This window comes from Oncorhynchus masou, chromosome 10 (genome assembly GCF_036934945.1).
Source record: "Oncorhynchus masou masou isolate Uvic2021 chromosome 10, UVic_Omas_1.1, whole genome shotgun sequence".
In the NCBI taxonomy this organism is placed as follows: Eukaryota; Metazoa; Chordata; class Actinopteri; order Salmoniformes; family Salmonidae; genus Oncorhynchus; species Oncorhynchus masou.
This window is the reverse complement of record NC_088221.1, coordinates 44,486,846-44,508,286: the sequence shown is the minus strand read 5'-3', so window position 1 is coordinate 44,508,286 and position 21,441 is coordinate 44,486,846. Positions and strand designations below refer to the sequence as shown.

The 21,441-nt window shown below is 38.7% G+C and overlaps 1 protein-coding gene across 4 annotated transcripts; it reads left to right on the top strand.

Annotated features, from left to right (window-relative positions):
• The first annotated feature begins 4,978 nt into the window (after positions 1-4,978).
• Positions 4,979-21,207, top strand: LOC135547666 (major histocompatibility complex class I-related gene protein-like). Of its 4 annotated transcripts, none has more exons than XM_064976859.1 (13): positions 4,979-5,135; positions 12,253-12,510; positions 12,610-12,888; positions 13,131-13,436; positions 14,207-14,272; positions 14,508-14,546; positions 14,806-14,838; positions 14,998-15,036; positions 15,237-15,266; positions 17,240-17,287; positions 18,301-18,367; positions 18,550-18,569; positions 18,706-21,207. In XM_064976859.1, exons 1-13 carry the CDS (start codon positions 5,015-5,017, stop codon positions 18,708-18,710), a joined length of 1,311 nt encoding a protein of 436 aa, XP_064832931.1. In that variant the 5' UTR covers positions 4,979-5,014; the 3' UTR covers positions 18,711-21,207. The 4 variants fall into 4 exon arrangements, with proteins under 4 accessions (XP_064832931.1, XP_064832930.1, XP_064832932.1 ...); XM_064976858.1 differs by having other exon boundaries at positions 18,550-18,602; XM_064976860.1 differs by lacking the exon at positions 4,979-5,135 and adding an exon at positions 5,763-5,896 and having other exon boundaries at positions 18,550-18,602.
• The last annotated feature ends 234 nt before the right edge of the window (positions 21,208-21,441 follow it).

Genomic DNA, 21,441 nt, shown 5'->3' with positions numbered 1-21,441 from the left:
AAAGCATGGATACATTTTTCTGCATCATTTTTGGACAGAAAGTTTCAGATTTTTGCAATGTTACGTAGATGGAAAAAAGCTGTCCTTGAAACAGTCTTGATATGTTCATCAAAAGAGAGATCAGGGTCCAGAGTAATGCAGAGGTCCTACAGAGTTTTATTTGAGACGACTGTACAACCATCAAGATGAATTGTCAGATTCAACAGAAGATCTCTTGGTTTCTTGGGACTTAGAACTAGCATCTCTGTTTTGTCCGAGTTTAAAAGTAGAACATTTGCCGCCATCCACTTCCTTATGTCTGAAACACAGGCTTCCAAGGAGGGCAATTTTGGGGCTTCACCATGTTTCATCGAAATGTACAGCTGTGTGTCGTCCGCATAGCAGTGAAAGTTAACATTATGTTTCCGAATGACATCACCAAGAGGTAAAATATATAGTGAAAACAATAGTGGTCCTAAAACGGTGCCTTGAGGAGCATCAATATTTACAGTAGATTTGTCAGAGGACAAAACATCCACAGAGACAAACTGATAACTCTCTGACAGATAAGATCTAAACCAGGCCAGAACTTGTCCATGTAGACCAATTTGGGTCTCCAATCTCTCCAAAAGAATGTGGTGATCGATGGTATCATAAGCAGCACTAAGGTCTAGGAGCACGAGGACAGATGCAGAGTCTCGGTCCAATGCCATTAAAAGGTAATTTACCACCTTCACAAGTGCAGTCTCAGTGCTATGATGGGGCCTAAAACCAGACTGAAGCGTTTCGTATAGATTGTTTGTCTTCAGGAAGGTTGTGAGTTAGCTTTTTCACATTTTTTTGAGAGGAATGGAAGATTCGATTTAGGCCGATAGTTTTTTATATTTTCTGGGTCAAGGTTTGGCTTTTTCAAAAGAGGCTTTATTACTGCCACTTTTAGTGAGTTTGGTACACATCCGGTGGATAGAGAGCCGTTTGTTATGTTCAACATAGGAGGATCAAACACAGGAAGCAGCTCTTTCAGTAGTTTAGTTGGAATTGGGTCCAGTATGCAGCTTAAAGGTTTAGAGGCCATGATTATTTTCATACAAGAGATATAGTATTAAAAAACTTGACTGTCTCAATTGATCCTAGGTCCTGGCAGAGTTGTGCAGACTCTCAGACAACTGAGCTTTGGAGGAATATGCAGATCTAAAGAGGAGTCCGTAATTTGCTTTCTAATGATCATGATTTCTTCATCAAAAAGTTCATGAATTTATCACTGCTGAAGTGAAAGCCATCCTCTCTTGGGGAATTCTGCTTTGAAGTTAGCTTTGCTACAGTATCAGAAATACATTTGGGATTGTTCTTATTTTCCTCAATTAAGTTGGAAAAATAGGATGATCGAGCAGCAGTGAGGGCTCTTCGATACTGCATGGTACTGTCTTTCCAAGCTAGTCGGAAGACTTCCAGTTTGGTGTAACGCCATTTCCGTTCCAAATTTATGGAAGCTTGCTAGTTTCTTATGACAAATGTTTTTTGTTTTTAGGGGTGCGACTGCATCTAAGGTATTACGCAAGGTTAAACTGAGTTCCTCAGTTAGGTGGTTTACTGATTTTTGTACTCTGACATCCTTGGGTACGTGGAGGGAGTCTGGAAAGGCATCTAGGAATTTTTGGGTTGTCCGAGAATTTATAGCATGGATTTTGATGATCCTTGGTTGGGGTATAAGCGGATTATTTATTGCGATTGCAAATGTAATAAAATGGTGTTCCGATAGTCCAGGATTATGAGGAAAAATAAGATCCACAACATTTATTCCACAGGACAAAACTAGGTCCAGAGTATGACTGTGGCAGTGAGTAGGTCCGGAGACATGTTGGACAAAATCCACTGAGTCGATGATGGCTCCGAAAGCCTTTTGGAGTTGGTCTGTGGATTTTTCCATGTGAATATTAAAGTCACCAAAAATGTGAATATTATCTGCCATGACTACAAGGTCCAATAGGAATTCAGGGAACTCAGTGAGAAATGCTGTATATGGCCCAGGAGGCCTGTAAACAGTAGCTATAAAAAGTGATTGAGTAGGCTGCGTAGATTTCATGAGTAGAAGCTCAAAAGACGGAAAGGTCGTTTAAAATGATTTTTTATTGAAAATTGCTATGGTAAATGTTAGCGACACCTCCGCGGGGGTAACCAGGAGGTGAGGCCTCATTTAACACAGTAAATTCATAAGGCTTAAGCCATGTCTCAGTCAGGCTGATCACATCAAGATTATGATCAGTGATTAGTTGATTGAGTATAACTTTCTTGGAAGTGAGGGATCTAACATTAAATAGCCCTATTTTGAGATGTGAGATAACACAATCTCTTTCAATAATGACAGGAATGGAGGAGGTCTTTATTCCAGTGAGATTGCTAAGGCGAACACCGCGCCTCCAACTAGGATGGAGTTGTCACTCCTCAGCAGGCCAGCCTTGATCCAAAGGACAGATTTCCACTGGTCTAATGTCCATTGCTCGTGTTTCTTTGCCCAAGCAAGTCTCTTCTTATTATTGGTGTCCTTTAGTAGTGGTTTCTTTGCAGCAATTCGACCACGAAGGCCCGATTCATGCAGTCTACTCTGAACAGTTGATGTTGAGATGTGTCTGTTACTTGAACTCTGTGAATAATTTATTTTGGGCTGTAATTTCGGAGGCCGGTAACTCTAATGAGCCTCTGCAGCAGTGGTAACTCTGGGTCTATCTTTCCTGTGGTGGTCCTCATGAGAGCCAGTTTCATCATAGCGATTCATGGTTTTTGCGACTGCACATGAAGAAACTTTCAAAGTTCTTGCGATTTTCCAGATTGACTGACATTCATTTCTTAAAGTAATGATGGACTGTCGTTTCTCTTTGCTTATTGGAGCTGTTCTTGCCATAATATGGACTTGATATTTTACCAAACAGGCCTATATTCTGTATACCACCCCTACCTTGTCACAACACAACTGACTGGCTCATGCACATTAGGAAGGAAAGAAATTCTACAAATGAACAAGGCATACCTGTTGATTTAAATGCATTCCAGGTGACTACCTCATGAAGCTGGCTGAGAGAATGCCAAGAGTGTGCAAAGCTGTCATCAAAGCAAAGGGTGGTTACTTTAAAGAATCTCAAATATAAAATATATTTTGTTTTCTTTAACACTTTTTTGGTTACTGCATGATTCCATATTTCACTATTGACTGGTACTTATATATATATATGTATATATATACACTGCTCCAAAAAATAAAGGGAACACTAAAATAACACATCCTAGATCTGAATGAATTAAATATTCTTATTAAATACTTTTTTCTTTACATAGTTGAATGTGCTGACAACAAAATCACACAAAAATTACTTCAATGGAAGTGTGTGTGGCCTCCACGTGCCTGTATGACCTCCCTACAACGCCTGGGCATGCTCCTGATGAGGTGGCGGATGGTCTCCTGAGGGATCTCCTCCCATACCTGGACTAAAGCATCCGCCAACTCCTGGACAGTCTGTGGTGCAACGTGGCGTTGGTGGATGGAGCGAGACAGGATGTCCCAGATGTGCTCAATTGGATTCAGGTCTGGGGAACGGGCGGGCCTGTCCATAGCATCAATGCCTTCCTCTTGCAGGAACTGCTGACACACTCCAGCCACATGAGGTCTAGCATTATCTTGCATTAAGAGGAACCCAGGGCCAACCACACCAGCATATGGTCTCACAAGGGTCTGAGGATCTCAGCACATGGAGGAGGGCTGTGCGGCCCCCCTAAGAAATACCACCCCACACCATGACTGACCCACCGCCAAACCGGTCATGCTGGAGGACGTTGCAGGCAGCAGAACGTTCTCTACGGCGTCTCCAGACTGTCACGTCTGTCAAATGTGCTCAGTGTGAACCTGCTTTCATCTGGAGTCTGTTTCTGACCTTTTGAGCAGACACATGCACATTTGTGGCCTGCTGGATGTCATTTTGCAGGGCTCTGGCAGTGCTCCTCCTTGCATAAAGGTGGAGGTAGCGGCCCTCCTACGGCCTCCTCCACGTCTCCTGATGTACTGGCCTGTCTCCTGGTAGCGCCTCCATGCTCTGGACACTACGCTGATAGACACAGCAAACCTTCTTGCCACAGCTCGCATTGATGTGTCATCCTGGATGAGCTGCACTACCTGAGCCACTTGTGTGGGTTGTAGACTCCGTCTCATGCTACCATTAGAGTGAAAGCACCGCCAGCATTCAAAAGTGACCAAAACATCAGCCAGGAAGCATAAGAACTGAGAAGTGGTCTGTGGTCCCCACCTGCAGAACCACTCCTTTATTGGGGGTGTCTTGCTAATTGCCTATGATTTCCACCTGTTGTCTAATCCATTTACACAACAGCATGTGAAATGTATTGTCAATCAGTGTTGCTTCCTAAGTGGACAGTTTGATTTCACAGAAGTGTGATTGACTTGGAGTTACATTGTTTTGTTTAAGTGTTCCCTTAATTTCTTTGAGACCTAATATCTGATTCAGAAGTCAAAGCTATTGATAAGATTTCCATAAAAGAGACACACACATAGTCAGACAGAAAAGCACTAAAAGTAATTAAGTAACAGTAAATTGCTAATTCGTAGAAAGACACGCACATAGGATTTAAAATTAAATAGAGAAAGGCATAGATAAGTGATCAAATACCATAGCTACTAAGTATCGGTAAGGAGTACGAATGGGTGGAAATGCCTCAAAAGAAGCCCCGGAACTAACGGGAGACGAGCGTTATATGGAACAGAAAGACAAGAGAAACATCGATTTCAGTCTAAGATGGAGAAAGAAATACGATTTTGATGGCTGTCTAAATGTAGAAAAGCTGGAATCCCTTATAAAACAGATACATAAGGAATGTGGAAATAATGTGAAAAAGCAGAATGAACAGGGGTTATACACAGACAGAATCTGCCTAGTTACACGTGACAGTGTTAAGCCCGTATTAATCATTCGCTAAATTTGTTTGCGCCCAAATCTATTTTAAAGGAAACGATAAGGAAATAGGTCTACACTTTATGGATTTACAGAAGAGCCTACCCTGCGTACACCAGCGGTTGCTGGTAACGTTGCTACCAACCATGGTAGGCCAAATACTGGTATTATGGTTGTGTCTCAACCTGCCTACAGCAAACTCAGGTGAGAGCCTTTCCTTTGTTTGGCTAGACTTAAAGCCCTAAATCAAACGCCGTTTTGAAAGTAAAAATAACAACCATCCAAAAACGCTATTTTATTTTCAACTTGAATGTGACAATGTAGGTTGGAGTTCCGTGGTTATCGCCAAAACTGAGTGTCAGGATCTGCAGCCATGGAAGGGTTGATGATGATATATACAAAATAAACAAACGTAATCGTAGTTAATGTGTTTTGTCCCAAATAGAGAAACAATATTTTCTTGGAGGCAAAACCAATGTGGAGCGTACACAAAGCAGGCTACTTTAGACTGCCAAGGCAAGCACACTCATTGTTTAAAGAAATGCACCTTTTGTTGTAGCTAAATCTCTTAACACGAGGCTACAATCACTTCCCCTGAATATCTTACTAAATTACCGGAACACATTATTACTGTTTAAAAGTCAATTTAACCTTTTTTTTTTTGTATTCCGGGTCAGTATGGCGTATTGTGTCTCGTCCGTGATCTCGAAAGTGACTTTCATTTATAACCTGCACCAGTACAGTCTGCCTGGATATAAGTGAGGATGTGTACAACGGGATTTTTCAGCCAATCGCGCTTGTCCAAAGTAGATTTCGTTCACTTAGATTGTTTTTTCTTCTATTGAGGTATCAAGAAGTTACTGCTAGGCTATGTCTGATTGTTTTAAATATGTATACCGTTTCAAATAGGATTGTTCATATTTCTACCTTATTGGTAACGTATTTGATTCCCATGACATGCGCAGGTGAGTCATTATTTCCACTCAGAGGGTAATATCACATCAAATATAAATATTTAACCTATGACTTGATTCGAAAGAATATAATTTGGGTACCAAGGTACTGAATGTGCAATAGGCCTAGCCATTATGCCCAGTGGACATTTCAATTAATTATATATAATAATTGATTCTTGAAGAATACAATTCTTCATAAAGTTAGTTAACGTTATCGTTTTACCCAGATTGGCTATACCTGTATTTCAAGGCTTTGGTCCATTGTTTCCATTTGTTTTTGTAAACAAACATACCTGATATCAAAGTAGGACTCGGTTGTCAAAAGGCTTACCGTCTTCATTGTTATCCTATTAGTGCTAACATGATTTTAATAAGTAATTATGCGTGTGTTTACATCCGTTTAATTATAAAACCTAATTTTACGTCTTGTGTTCAAAGAGAGAAACGGATTTGGCATTATTTATATTTTCTAAGGGGCAGAACACGGGTCGTACACAAAACAGGCTACTTTAGACTGCTAAGGCAAGCACACTCATTGTTTAAAGAAATGCACCTTTTGTTGTAGCTAAATCTCTTAACACGAGGCTACAATCACCTCCCCTGAATATCTTACTAAATTACCGGAGCACATTATTACTGTTTAAAAGTTAATGTAACCTTTCTTATATTCAGGGTCAGTATGGCGTATTGTGTCTCGTCCGTGATCTCGAAGTGACTTTCATTTATAACCTGCACCAGTACAGTCTGCCTGGATATAAGTGAGGATGTGTACAACGGGATTTTTCAGCCAATCATGTGTGTCCGATGTTTATTCATCGAGTTTCCTGGAAATTGGATTGTGCATCGACTTCAGATTTTAAATGACTGCTAAAACTAGGCTATTTCTAATAGTTTCAAATATGATTGTTCATATTTGACCACTATTGGTATTCCCATGACATGCGCAGGTAAGTATTTTTTCTCTCACTCAAATGGTACCTAAAATATTGTAATATATATATATATATATATATATATAGCCTACTCATTGATTTAAAAGAATTTGACCTATAAATAGGATACCAAGGTATGTGCAATACGCCTAGAACTGTAGTCTAATAGACACTTAAATTCACAGTATTTAATCATTGATTCTTGAACACATGCCTCGTAAGTACAACTGCCTTAGCCCATTAGACTATACCTAAATAAATATAATGTTGTCCTCCATTGTTTCCATTTGTTTTTGTAAACACACGATGTTCAAGGTCAAGTTTTATTTGTCACATGACACGTCTAACTAGCAAGCCCTTCCCAACAGAAGGAGTATTCAATATAAAACAAAGTATAATAGGAAAATGAACATAAAAACATGAGATAAATAGAAGAGGCAGCTACAGGATCAATGCCAATGCCAAATGAACAATGTGCAGGGATACTGGAGTAGTGAGGTAAATATGTACATGTAGGCAGGGATTGGGAGAAAGTGACTTGTAGCGTGATAAATAATATTATAATAAACAGTATGGCAGCAGTATAAGTGGTGTGACTGATTGTGTGTAAGAGAGTCACCTGATCAAATCTAATGTTATTTGTCACATGCGCCGAATACAACAGGTATAGATAGACCTTACTTACTTACAAGCCCTTAACCAAAAATGCAGTTTTAAGAACATTTAAAGAGCAGCAGTCAAATAACAATAGCAAGGCTATATACACGGGGTACCGGTACAGGGTCAATGTACAATGTGCGGGGACACTGGTCAGTCGAGGTAATTGAGGTAATATGTACATGTAGGTAGAGTTAAAGTGACTGCATAGATAATAAACAGAGAGTAGCAGCATCGTAAAAGAGGAGGCATGCAAATTGTCTGGGTAGCCATTTGATTAGCTGTTCAAGAGTCTTATAGCTTGGGGTTAGAAGCTGTTGAGAAGCCTTTTGGATCTTTTGGATATCAATGTCCCAGGTTTTAACAGTTGACCAGGTAGGTCATAAATGGCCTGTTCACTGTTATGCTACTAGTGCTACCATGATTATTATACTGTTATGCTACTAGTGCTACCATGATTATTATACTGTTATGCTACTAGTGCTACCATGATTATAATACTGTTATGCTACTAGTGCTACCATGATTATTATACTGTTATGTTACTAGTGCTACCATGATTATTATACTGTTATGCTACTAGTGCTACCCTGATTATTATACTGTTATGTTACTAGTGCTACCATGATTATTATACTGTTATGTTACTAGTGCTACCATGATTATTATACTGTTATGTTACTAGTGCTACCATGATTATTATACTGTTATGTTACTAGTGCTACCATGATTATTATACTGTTATGTTACTAGTGCTACCCTGATTATTATACTGTTATGTTACTAGTGCTACCCTGATTATTATACTGGTATGTTACTAGTGCTACCATGATTATTATACTGGTATGTTACTAGTGCTACCATGATTATTATACTATATGTTACTAGTGCTACCTGTTATGTTACTATGATTATTATACTGTTGTTACTAGTGCTACCATGATTATTATACTGTTATGCTACTAGTGCTACCATGATTATTATACTGGTATGTTACTAGTGCTACCATGATTATTATACTGTTATGTTACTAGTGCTACCATGATTATTATACTGTTATGTTACTAGTGCTACCATGATTATTATACTGTTATGCTACTAGTGCTACCCTGATTATTATACTGGTATGTTACTAGTGCTACCCTGATTATTATACTGGTATGTTACTAGTGCTACCATGATTATTATACTGTTATGTTACTAGTGCTACCATGATTATTATACTGTTATGCTACTAGTGCTACCATGATTATTATACTGATTATTATACTGTTGTTACTAGTGCTACCATGATTATTATACTGTTATGTTACTAGTGCTACCCTGATTATTATACTGTTATGTTACTAGTGCTACCATGATTATTATACTGTTATGTTACTAGTGCTACCATGATTATAATACTGTTATGCTACTAGTGCTACCCTGATTATTATACTGGTATGTTACTAGTGCTACCATGATTATTATACTGTTATGTTACTAGTGCTACCCTGATTATTATACTGGTATGTTACTAGTGCTACCATGATTATTATACTGTTATGTTACTAGTGCTACCATGATTATAATACTGTTATGCTACTAGTGCTACCCTGATTATTATACTGGTATGTTACTAGTGCTACCATGATTATTATACTGTTATGTTACTAGTGCTACCCTGATTATTATACTGGTATGTTACTAGTGCTACCATGATTATTATACTGTTATGTTACTAGTGCTACCATGATTATTATACTGTTATGTTACTAGTGCTACCATGATTATTATACTGGTATGTTACTAGTGCTACCATGATTATTATACTGGTATGTTACTAGTGCTACCCTGATTATTATACTGGTATGCTACTAGTGCTACCCTGATTATTATACTGGTATGTTACTAGTGCTACCATGATTATTATACTGTTATGTTACTAGTGCTACCATGATTATTATACTGTTATGCTACTAGTGCTACCCTGATTATTATACTGGTATGTTACTAGTGCTACCATGATTATTATACTGGTATGTTACTAGTGCTACCCTGATTATTATACTGGTATGTTACTAGTGCTACCCTGATTATTATACTGTTATGTTACTAGTGCTACCATGATTATTATACTGTTATGCGACTAGTGCTACCCTGATTATTATACTGGTATGTTACTAGTGCTACCATGATTATTATACTGGTATGTTACTAGTGCTACCCTGATTATTATACTGGTATGTTACTAGTGCTACCCTGATTATTATACTGGTATGTTACTAGTGCTACCATGATTATTATACTGGTATGTTACTAGTGCTACCCTGATTATTATACTGGTATGTTACTAGTGCTACCATGATTATTATACTGGTATGTTACTAGTGCTACCCTGATTATTATACTGGTATGTTACTAGTGCTACCCTGATTATTATACTGTTATGTTACTAGTGCTACCATGATTATTATACTGTTATGCTACTAGTGCTACCCTGATTATTATACTGGTATGTTACTAGTGCTACCATGATTATTATACTGTTATGTTACTAGTGCTACCCTGATTATTATACTGGTATGTTACTAGTGCTACCCTGATTATTATACTGGTATGTTACTAGTGCTACCATGATTATTATACTGTTATGTTACTAGTGCTACCATGATTATTATACTGTTATGTTACTAGTGCTACCATGATTATTATACTGGTATGTTACTAGTGCTACCATGATTATTATACTGGTATGTTACTAGTGCTACCCTGATTATTATACTGGTATGTTACTAGTGCTACCCTGATTATTATACTGTTATGCTACTACTGATTATTATACTGTTATGCTACTAGTGCTACCCTGATTATTATACTGGTATGTTACTAGTGCTACCATGATTATTATACTGGTATGTTACTAGTGCTACCCTGATTATTATTATACTGGTATGTTACTAGTGCTACCCTGATTATTATACTGGTATGTTACTAGTGCTACCATGATTATTATACTGTTATGTTACTAGTGCTACCCTGATTATTATACTGGTATGTTACTAGTGCTACCATGATTATTATACTGGTATGTTACTAGTGCTACCATGATTATTATACTGGTATGTTACTAGTGCTACCATGATTATTATACTATACTGATTATTATACTAGTGCTACTACCCTGATTATTATACTGGTATGTTACTAGTGCTACCCTGATTATTATACTGGTATGTTACTAGTGCTACCCTGATTATTATACTGGTATGTTACTAGTGCTACCCTGATTATTATACTGTTATGCTACTAGTGCTACCCTGATTATTATACTGGTATGTTACTAGTGCTACCATGATTATTATACTGGTATGTTACTAGTGCTACCATGATTATTATACTGGTATGTTACTAGTGCTACCCTGATTATTATACTGGTATGTTACTAGTGCTACCCTGATTATTATACTGGTATGTTACTACCATGATTATTATACTGGTATGTTACTAGTGCTACCCTGATTATTATACTGGTATGTTACTAGTGCTACCATGATTATTATACTGTTATGTTACTAGTGCTACCATGATTATTATACTGTTATGTTACTAGTGCTACCATGATTATTATACTGTTATGTTACTAGTGCTACCATGATTATTATACTGGTATGTTACTAGTGCTACCATGATTATTATACTGGTATGTTACTAGTGCTACCCTGATTATTATACTGGTATGCTACTAGTGCTACCCTGATTATTATACTGGTATGTTACTAGTGCTACCATGATTATTATACTGGTATGTTACTAGTGCTACCCTGATTATTATACTGGTATGTTACTAGTGCTACCATGATTATTATACTGTTATGCTACTAGTGCTACCCTGATTATTATACTGGTATGTTACTAGTGCTACCCTGATTATTATACTGTTATGCTACTAGTGCTACCCTGATTATTATACTGGTATGTTACTAGTGCTACCATGATTATTATACTGTTATGCTACTAGTGCTACCCTGATTATTATACTGTTATGTTACTAGTGCTACCATGATTATTATACTGTTATGCTACTAGTGCTACCCTGATTATTATACTGGTATGTTACCTACCCTGATTATTATACTGGTATGTTACTAGTGCTACCCTGATTATTATACTGGTATGTTACTAGTGCTACCCTGATTATTATACTGGTATGTTACTAGTGCTACCCTGATTATTATACTGGTATGTTACTAGTGCTACCATGATTATTATACTGTTATGCTACTATGTGTGCTACCCTGATTATTATACTGGTATGTTATGTGCTACTATTATTATACTGGTATGCTACTAGTGCTACCCTGATTATTATACTGGTATGTTACTAGTGCTACCCTGATTATTATACTGTTATGCTACTAGTGCTACCCTGATTATTATACTGGTATGTTACTAGTGCTACCCTGATTATTATACTGGTATGTTACTAGTGCTACCCTGATTATTATACTGGTATGTTACTAGTGCTACCCTGATTATTATACTGGTATGTTACTAGTGCTACCCTGATTATTATACTGGTATGTTACTAGTGCTACCCTGATTATTATACTGGTATGTTACTAGTGCTACCCTGATTATTATACTGGTATGTTACTAGTGCTACCCTGATTATTATACTGGTATGTTACTAGTGCTACCATGATTTCAGTAAGTAATTGTGTGTGTTTATGTAACAGTAATGCTTCCGTTTCCATCCATTAATTCATACCTGTGCTTGTTTTTTTTTTCTTCTAGCTACCCATTCCCTGAAGTATTTCTACACAGCGCTCCCACAATCTACTGGCCTTCCAGAGTTCAGCGCTGTTACTTATCTGGATGAGGAACCAATTTATTTCTATGACAGTTCTACAAAGGAAGTGGTAGCTCGACAGGAGTGGGTAAAAGAAGCCGTGGATCCAGACTTCTGGAGAAGAAATACACAAATTCTTAAGGAGACCGAGAAGGTGTTCAAAAACAACATGGACACTGCTAGAGATCGCTTCAACCAGACAAGTTAGCAGGCCATCATCAGAGCATGTTTTGATTAGATGTCTAACCGTAAACACTCTTTGAATATTGAAGGATCAATGTTACTATGTTGTTCCCATTTAGGTGCCCATACATTGCAGGTAATGTACAGCTGTGAGTTGGTTGAGGCAACTGGTGCTACAGAGGGACATGAACAGTATGGATATGGAGGAGAGGATTTCCTGTTATTTGATCTGAAGAATGAAAGATGGATTGCACCTCTTCGGCAGGGACACGTCACCAAAATAAAGTGGGATGCTAATATTCCTAAACTTAAAGCCAAAATTCACTATCTAACCCACACATGTATTGAATGGCTGAACAAATATGTTTCCAATCGGAGACGCATGCTGCAGAGGACAGGTATTGTCATTATTATTATGACCTAGTATGTTTTTACACAATTTTAGTAGGTTTACTATTTCCATGTCTTGGAGATTCTAATTACATGTATACATACAGTTAGATCTTTCAAACAAACTTGTCCAGTAGCCTTCCTCTTGAATAGTGTACAGCCAGATAATGTCATCTGAAGAACAAAATAACACTATAGAGATGTATGTATTTGATCAATATCCTGATGTCTGTGTATTTGCTTTCCACAGCCCCACCGGAGGTAACTTTGCTTCAGAAAGAACCCTCCTCTCCTGTGACCTGCCATGCAACAGGCTTCTATCCGAACGCAATCATGCTATTTTGGAGAAGAGATGGGGTAGAAATCCATGATGATGTGGTGCATGAAGAGACCCTGCCTAACGGGGATGGGACGTATCAGAAGAGAACCCATCTCACTGTGTCCCCTGAAGACCTACAGAAGCACGACTACAAATGCACTGTCAAACACAGCGGCAATGATGTGGTTCTGTCTGCTAACAGGGACAGCATTCGTGGCAACAGCAGGAATACTCAGGGTTAGTAGTACTCCTATTATCTAAGTCAGTTCTCAAGGACCAATTCAAGTTTTTGTTTCTAAATATTACATCTAAATGTTATGTTCTAGACTTCTATATGTTATAAATCTATTAGCAAACCAGTTGTATATGGCAGCCTCTGTCACGCCTTGGTCTTAGTATTTTGTGTTTTAGTTAATTAGTTAGTCAGGCCAGGGTGTGACATGGGTTTATTGTTTGTTGTATTCTTAGTGGTTTTTTTTAGTTATTGGGATTGTAGCTGATTAGGGGTGTGTGTTACATAGGTTTGGCTGCCTGAGGCGGTTCTCAATCAGAGTCAGGTGATTCTCGTTGTCTCTGATTGGGAACCGTATTTAGGTAGCCTGGGTTTCGCTTTGTATTTCGTGGGTGATTGTTCCTGTCTCTGTGTAGTGTTCACCAGATAGGCTGTAATAGGTTTCACGTTCCGTTTTGTTGTTTTGTATTTATTAGTTATTTCATGTATAGTTCCGTTGTTTGTTTCACTAATAAACATGAGTAACCAACACGCTGCATTTCGGTCCGACTTTCTTGCGACAAACGAAGAACGTCGTTACAGCCTCTTTTCAAACGTGCATTCTTATTGGCCACTGTGAAAAGTGATGTCATCCTCTGCCCCTAGAGTCTGATCAGTTTTAATCACAATTAACACAAAACTTGATTCATTGTCTCATCAGTGTCTTCACTAATAGTGTGATGTGTGTCATGAAATCAAATGTATTCACAATTGAGCAATTCTTCTTTGATCTCAGGGGTTTCCATCATCAGCATCACTATCATCAACTTGATATTGGTCATATTGGCCTTCAGTGTGATTGGTATGTCAAGCCCTCTTCACCACTATAGACACCAGCAGACACACGAATGTGGCAACAACTTAAAACGTCCAGTGCATCAGTACATTTGAATGTCAATAATACACAACACCATAGTGTTACATGTATTTTGTTTTGTCATTGAAATGATTGAAACAGATTGATATGATTTAGATTACCAATGATGATGAGAGAAGGAATGAACTAATTGCCACATCTTTTTCTCCTATTATCCAAGTGTTTGTCTTAATGAGAATGAGGGTCTGCAAAGGAAAAGGTAAGTTCCCACCTATTCTTTCAAGCACTATGTCCCTGTTGATAATATAGCAAAATGAGGGGTTTGAAACTACTTTACTCAATTGCTGCAGTGTCTACTAAACAATATAGTGATCATTATATGGAATTTAACAAATATTCTGACATTTAACTCTTAGTTTATTGGAATAACATTCATTTTCAGTCTTACACGGGGAAAGGTTAGTCAGTTTTGAATTTCTGAAGCTATAATAGTGTTAATCTTTCCACTATCCTTCTAGAACCAACAGCTGGAAAGGAAAAACAGTGTCCAGGTAAGTACTGAACTGTGTTGTGCTGTATGCAATAGAGGAGTGAATCCTTTACGAAGGGTTTCATATCAGTCAGTAACCTACTCAACTATACTCAACTTTCCTCACTGAAAAGGTGAGGTGGAAGTTATTGTGAAATGTTCCTTTTTTCCCAATTCTCAGTAAGTCACCTGGAGAAGAATGTTCTTCCGCTCAACAATTGTGAGTATTCAGATTTCTATTTTACTCAAATATGACCTTTCGGCAGTTAAGAAATTCAGTCTGGTAGTTGTTTCCATTTTCATTAAGAGTATAATTTGAGGAACATTAAAGAGTTTTGCAAAAATTACGTAAATAATCCATCAAGGCATTTCCTCCATTACTGATTGAAATAAAAAACAACAACATTTATTTCCCCCTAGCAAAACCTGCTGAAATGGAGAAATCAAAATGTGAGTACTGCCAGGCAGAGTTATTGTCAGTGATAATACAGTACCTTGCGAAAGTATTCGGCCCCCTTGAACTTTGCAACCTTTTGCCAAATTTCAGGCTTCAAACATAAAGATATAAAACTGTATTTTTTTGTGAAGAATCAACAACAAGTGGGACACAATCATGAAGTGGAACGACATTTATTGGATATTTCAAACTTTTTTAACAAATCAAAAACTGAAAAATTGGGCGTGCAAAATTATTCAGCCCCTTTACTTTCAGTGCAGCAAACTCTTTCCAGAAGTTCAGTGAGGATCTCTGAATGATCAAATGTTGACCTAAATGACTAATGATGATAAATACAATCCACCTGTGTGTAATCAAGTCTCCATATAAATGCACCTGCACTGTGATAGTCTCAGAGGTCCGTTAAAAGCGCAGAGAGCGTCATGAAGAACAAGGAACACACCAGGCAGGTCCGAGATACTGTTGTGAAGAAGTTTAAAGCCGGATTTGGATACAAAAAGATTTCCCAAGCTTTAAACATCCCAAGGAGCACTGTGCAAGCGATAATATTGAAGTGGGAGTATCAGACCACTGCAAATCTACCAAGACCTGGCCGTCCCTCTAAACTTTCAGCTCATACAAGGAGAAGACTGATCAGAGATGCAGCCAAGAGGCCCATGATCACTCTGGATGAACTGCAGAGATCTACAGCTGAGGTGGGAGACTCTGTCCATAGGACAACAATCAGTCGTATATTGCACAAATTTGGCCTTTATGGAAGAGTGGCAAGAAGAAAGCCATTTCTTAAAGATATCCATAAAAAGTGTCGTTTAAAGTTTGCCACAAGCCACCTGGGAGACACACCAAACATGTGGAAGAAGGTGCTCTGGTCAGATGAAACCAAAATTGAACTTTTTGGCAACAATGCAAAACGTTATGTTTGGCGTAAAAGCAACACAGCTCATCACCCTGAACACACCCACTGTCAAACATGCTGGTGGCAGCATCATGGTTTGGGCCTGCTTTTCTTCAGCAGGGACAGGGAAGATGGTTAAAATTGATGGGAAGATGGATGGAGCCAAATACAGGACCATTCTGGAAGAAAACCTGATGGAGTCTGCAAAAGACCTGAGACTGGGACGGAGATTTGTCTTCCAACAAGACAATGATCCAAAACATAAAGCAAAATCTACAATGGAATGGTTCAAAAATAAACATATCCAGGTGTTAGAATGGCCAAGTCAAAGTCCAGACCTGAATCCAATCGAGAATCTGTGGAAAGAACTGAAAACTGCTGTTCACAAATGCTCTCCATCCAACCTCACTGAGCTCGAGCTGTTTTGCAAGGAGGAATGGGAAAAAATGTCAGTCTCTCGATGTGCAAAACTGATAGAGACATACCCCAAGCGACTTACAGCTGTAATCGCAGCAAAAGGTGGCGCTACAAAGTATTAACTTAAGGGGGCTGAATAATTTTGCACGCCCAATTTTTCAGTTTTTGATTTGTTAAAAAAGTTTGAAATATCCAATAAATGTCGTTCCACTTCATGATTGTGTCCCACCTGTTGTTGATTCTTCACAAAAAAATACAGTTTTATACCTTTATGTTTGAAGCCTGAAATGTGGCAAAAGTTCGCAAAGTTCAAGGGGGCCGAATACTTTCGCAAGGCGCTGTACATTGTATATTGATAAGTGGCCCCTCCACTCACTTGTATGTCTTCAATGTACTTTCCGTACTGAAACCTGGGAAATTGAAGCAGGGAAGTACAGACTCAGCAATATGACATCACCATACACGGTGGGGAGCCTAGATGGTCTGTGGTGGAGACACTTCATAAGTCACCCAACTATTCTGGTGATGTCACTAAGTCTTCCATTAATGCATTCTTGTTTAAATGTCCCCGGTGTCAGTAGGGAAAGTAGAAACCTTTGTGATTTTCACAGTTTAATGTTGACATGTTAAAATAAGAAATATGCTGCTTTTCAGTGAGCCATTCAACTGATACTCTCCAGTGCCCGACTCAAGATATGACAGGTAAGAATATTTATTCCTGTATTTGTATAGCTTCATAGTTGGAGTTGAAAATGGGTTCTTCAATGAACAATCTGAAACCAGTCAATGAATGCAAAGGAATCTAAATGTCACTTTAAATGCACCAATGACTTGATGCAGACTCCCCTTCAAGGTATTTTGTGGACCTGAAGACACTGTAGAGTTTTGAGTTTATTAGTCATCCAGTCCTCTTATAGGTTCTTAAAAATAAACTCTGGATGGTCGCCCCCCCCATAAATTATTTTCAGTTTGTCGTTTATTTATCCACACATCACATGTATAAATGTTGCTCTGTTTTATTTATTTATTTTAATTTTACAGTTGTTTTACCAGGTAAGTTGACTGAGAACACGTTCTCATTTACAGCAATGACCTGGGGAATAGTTACAGGGGAGAGGAGGTGGATGAATGAGCCAATTGTAAGCTGGGGATGATTAGGTGACTGTGATGGAATTTATCCAGGACACCGGGGTTAACACCCCTACTCTTACGATAAGTGCCATGGGATCTTCAATGACCTCAGTCAGGACACCCGTTAAACGTCCCATCCGAAATACGGCACCCTACACAGGGCAGTGTCCCCAATCACTGCCCTGGGGCATGTTAGCTGGTTGAGCATGGCTGTTGCAATGCCAGGGTTGTGGGTATGATTCCCACGGGGGAGTAGTAGGAAGAAATCATGAAAATGAATGCAGTCACTACTGTTAGTTGATCTGTATAAGAGTGTCTGCTAAAGGACTCAAATGTGAAGCATAATCATGGAGGGTGATGGAAATAAAAATCCGATAGCTTGTGGGGGGGGGGATCTTACTCAAATGCACACAATACTGGGAATTTTGTCAATAGATTATGTTCATTTACAGGAAATGCTTTTTAAATGTTATGAAAAATATCCAACTAATATTATAGTGCAATCCATTGAAGTAATTAATCTTCCACTGTTTTAAGGTGAATTTTGTTCAGGAAAGTTCAGGATAAATGTTTTCATATTTAAGGTTCCGACAGAACGTCCAACAGAAGCATAACAATTTCCTCAAGCTCCTATGACTCTGGAGACTCTACGTAAGTATCCATTATATTGTGATCCTTTTATTGAACAAAATCAGCATGTAAAGTAAATGTTTTGAATCCTGTGTGACAGATGAACTTGTGCATTGATTTTGTACATGGATATAACTTTCGAAGTGCTGTGCTTTGTTCTCTGATTTCATTTAAAAAAAAATGTATCTATGCTTTCCCCCTAGAACTCCTCTTTTCAAGAATCGTAAGTTGGGATCTGTTTAACATCTTATTTGCTGTATGTTCTTGAATAGTTTTAATATTTTTTAATTACACAAATCTGCTTTAATAACATATCTGCTAATAGTGCTGATAGTATATTCTCTTTCCTATGTTTTTAGTCTAGGTCGACTGCAGTTGGAGGGCTGTCTTCTTTTGTGATCTTGGACACCTGAATTATCCGTGTAGTTACAAAATATATCAGTGTTTGGAATTGTTATTTCAGTATATTGGCTACGGTCACGCCTTGGTCTTAGTATTTTGTGTTTTTAGTTAATTAGTTGGTCAGGCCAGGGTGTGACATGGGTTTATGTTATTGTGTTGTCGTATTGTTTTTTTTCTCTGATGGGGAACCGTATTTAGGTAGCCTGGGTTTCACTGTGTATTTCGTGGGTGATTGTTCCTGTCTCTGTGTAGTGTTCACCAGATAGGCTGTAATTAGGTTTCACGTTCCGTTTTGTTGTTATTTATTTATATCAGTTATTTCATGTATCGCGATTCATTCATTAACTTCTTGAAACTCCCCATCCCGGATCCGGGTTTGTGACTAAAGCCTTAGGCTCATTAGCATAACGCAACGTTAACGATTTCTGAAAATCGCAAATAATCATATACCTTTTATATATATTGGAATCATATACCTTTTAAGAGGAGGGATTACCTTAATGTATGTCAAGTAGAGGCACTATGGGCTCAGGTACATCTGCCTCACCAGGCACCCATATTGGTAGGATATGTGTATAGACCTCCTAGCTCTCAAGGTGTCCTATCTGGATGACTTATGCACTGGGTTTGACCAGGCCACAGATAGCAACAGAGATGTATTTATCTTGGGAGATATTAATATAAATTGGAAGGATCACAATAATTTGAATAGAACATAATTGATGAGATATGCCAAGAATTGTGGTTTGAAACAAATGGTTAATGATACTACTAGGACATCAAATTCCAGCCTTACTGCCCATATTGCAATAGTAAGGGGCACTTCCTTGGCTCATGCCCCAGGGTAAAAATGCTCACTCAAACTCAATTGAAGGCCTGGATCACTTCAGGCGAGCGATGCTACAAGTGTGCCCGTAGCCATAAGGTGGAGACCTGCACATTGAGGAAACCCTGCAACCGCTGTAAAGAAATCCATCTCACCGTTTTGCATGATCTAATTCCCCAAGCACAGAAGGAGCAGAGTATGCTCATGGTAGGAGCTGCAAAGGAGCTGTACCTCGACCAGCAGAACCGGTCTCCAAAGGTCATGTTGAAGGTGGTCAAGGTCACTGCAAAGTGAAGGGAGAAGCATTGATACATTCGCCGTTCTAGATGATGGGTCAGAAAGAACAATCATTCTCACGGCGGCCACCTGTCAGCTTAACCTGGAGGGGACCCCCGAGACCCTTAATCTCAGAACGGTGCGACATGATGTTATCCAAATGAAAGGCTCTGCTGTAACCTTTAGCATTTAACCTTCAGGAAACGGATGTGGCCTATAACGTCACCAATGTCTTCACGGCAGATGGCTTGAAACTTGCAGAGCACTCCTGCCCGGTAAGTGTTCTACAGAAACAATATCCTCATCTACGAGGCTTGCCTCTTCCTAACCTGGTCAGAGTAGCACCACTTATCCTGATTGGGTCAGACCACCCACATCTCATCACCCACATCTCATCACCCCGACTGAGCCTATATGAGGGCCCATTGCTGTCCATACATCCTTGGGTTGGGCTGTGCAAGGTCCATCCCATCTACTTCTCTCCACCCAAGCTGTACAGTCACAGCAAGTCCTCTTCACCAGAAGCAATCCAGATCCATTCCCCTGTGCAGCCACTGACCTTCGGAATGTTGAGATGCTCTGGAAGATGGACACCTTCTCCAGCCAGAAGCTACAGGAGGTCACTCGCTCGAAACATGACTCCTTATGCATTAGACCTCCTGGAGAAGAGCACCACCACCACCGAAATGGATGGTGTTCGCAGGTATGCAACCCCACTGCTACGGGTGCCCAACCATCCTCTGGCAACCACGACACGGGCTGTACTCCCACTACTGCGTGGAACGGGGTGACGCCTGGTGAAGAATCCTGAGCTTGCAGAAGTTCATAACCGAGAGATTCATAACCTTGTGAAGGCAGGCTACTTCACTGAAGAGTGAAATGAGAAACGTCATTGTTTGCTAACTGATTGACTTTGATAATGGGAATTTGTTGGAAGAAATTATAGTTGAAATGATTAATTATGTATACATTTAAATTAGAACCATTTATTTTAATACTATTATGTTATGGTATGAAATGTAGGGGTTCTTGGTTATACTAGGACTGAAAATGTAAGTAAAACAAATTAATTGTCTGTACCTTGCGGGTTTAAGGGAGAGGGAGGGCATATCTCTTTAGACAGATAAAAATGTTTGTTTGATGTTCCATTAGTGGAGAAGAATATATATTTTAGACAGATTGGAATGTTTGTTTTATGAGGGGAGTAGAAGACAATCTCCAGACCTGATGACACTGCGCTATTGTGTGGATCGGAGAGTGTGAGAAACTGATGACGTCATTTTATGTTCTCTCTTTAAAATGTAATGTTCTTTGCATTTTGAGGGAGTACTCTCTTGAATTAAACGCTGTTACCTGACTTTTATGGCCGGGGCTCTGTCCATTCCTATAATAATATGGGTTTTACAATCCCAAAGAATGCATTGACAGAGTAATTCATTCTGATTGGGAAACAATACAGGAATATAGAATTCCTTTAACAGGATTATAGATTGTATAACCATTCACTGTTTGTATTCTTTCATGATTTATGATAAATAGTTATGAGCCTAAATGACTCTCGGATGATTACTATGGACTTCTTAATGAACTG

Excerpts from the sequence above, each read along its gene's own strand:
- LOC135547666 (XM_064976858.1), top strand. The coding sequence starts at position 5,015 with ATGGATTTACAGAAGAGCCTACCCTGCGTACACCAGCGGTTGCTGGTA. Across the intron at positions 14,547-14,805 it reads GAGGGTCTGCAAAGGAAAAG|AACCAACAGCTGGAAAGGAA; the intron begins GTAAGTTCCCAC and ends CTATCCTTCTAG. Across the intron at positions 17,288-18,300 it reads CCCGACTCAAGATATGACAG|GTTCCGACAGAACGTCCAAC; the intron begins GTAAGAATATTT and ends TTCATATTTAAG.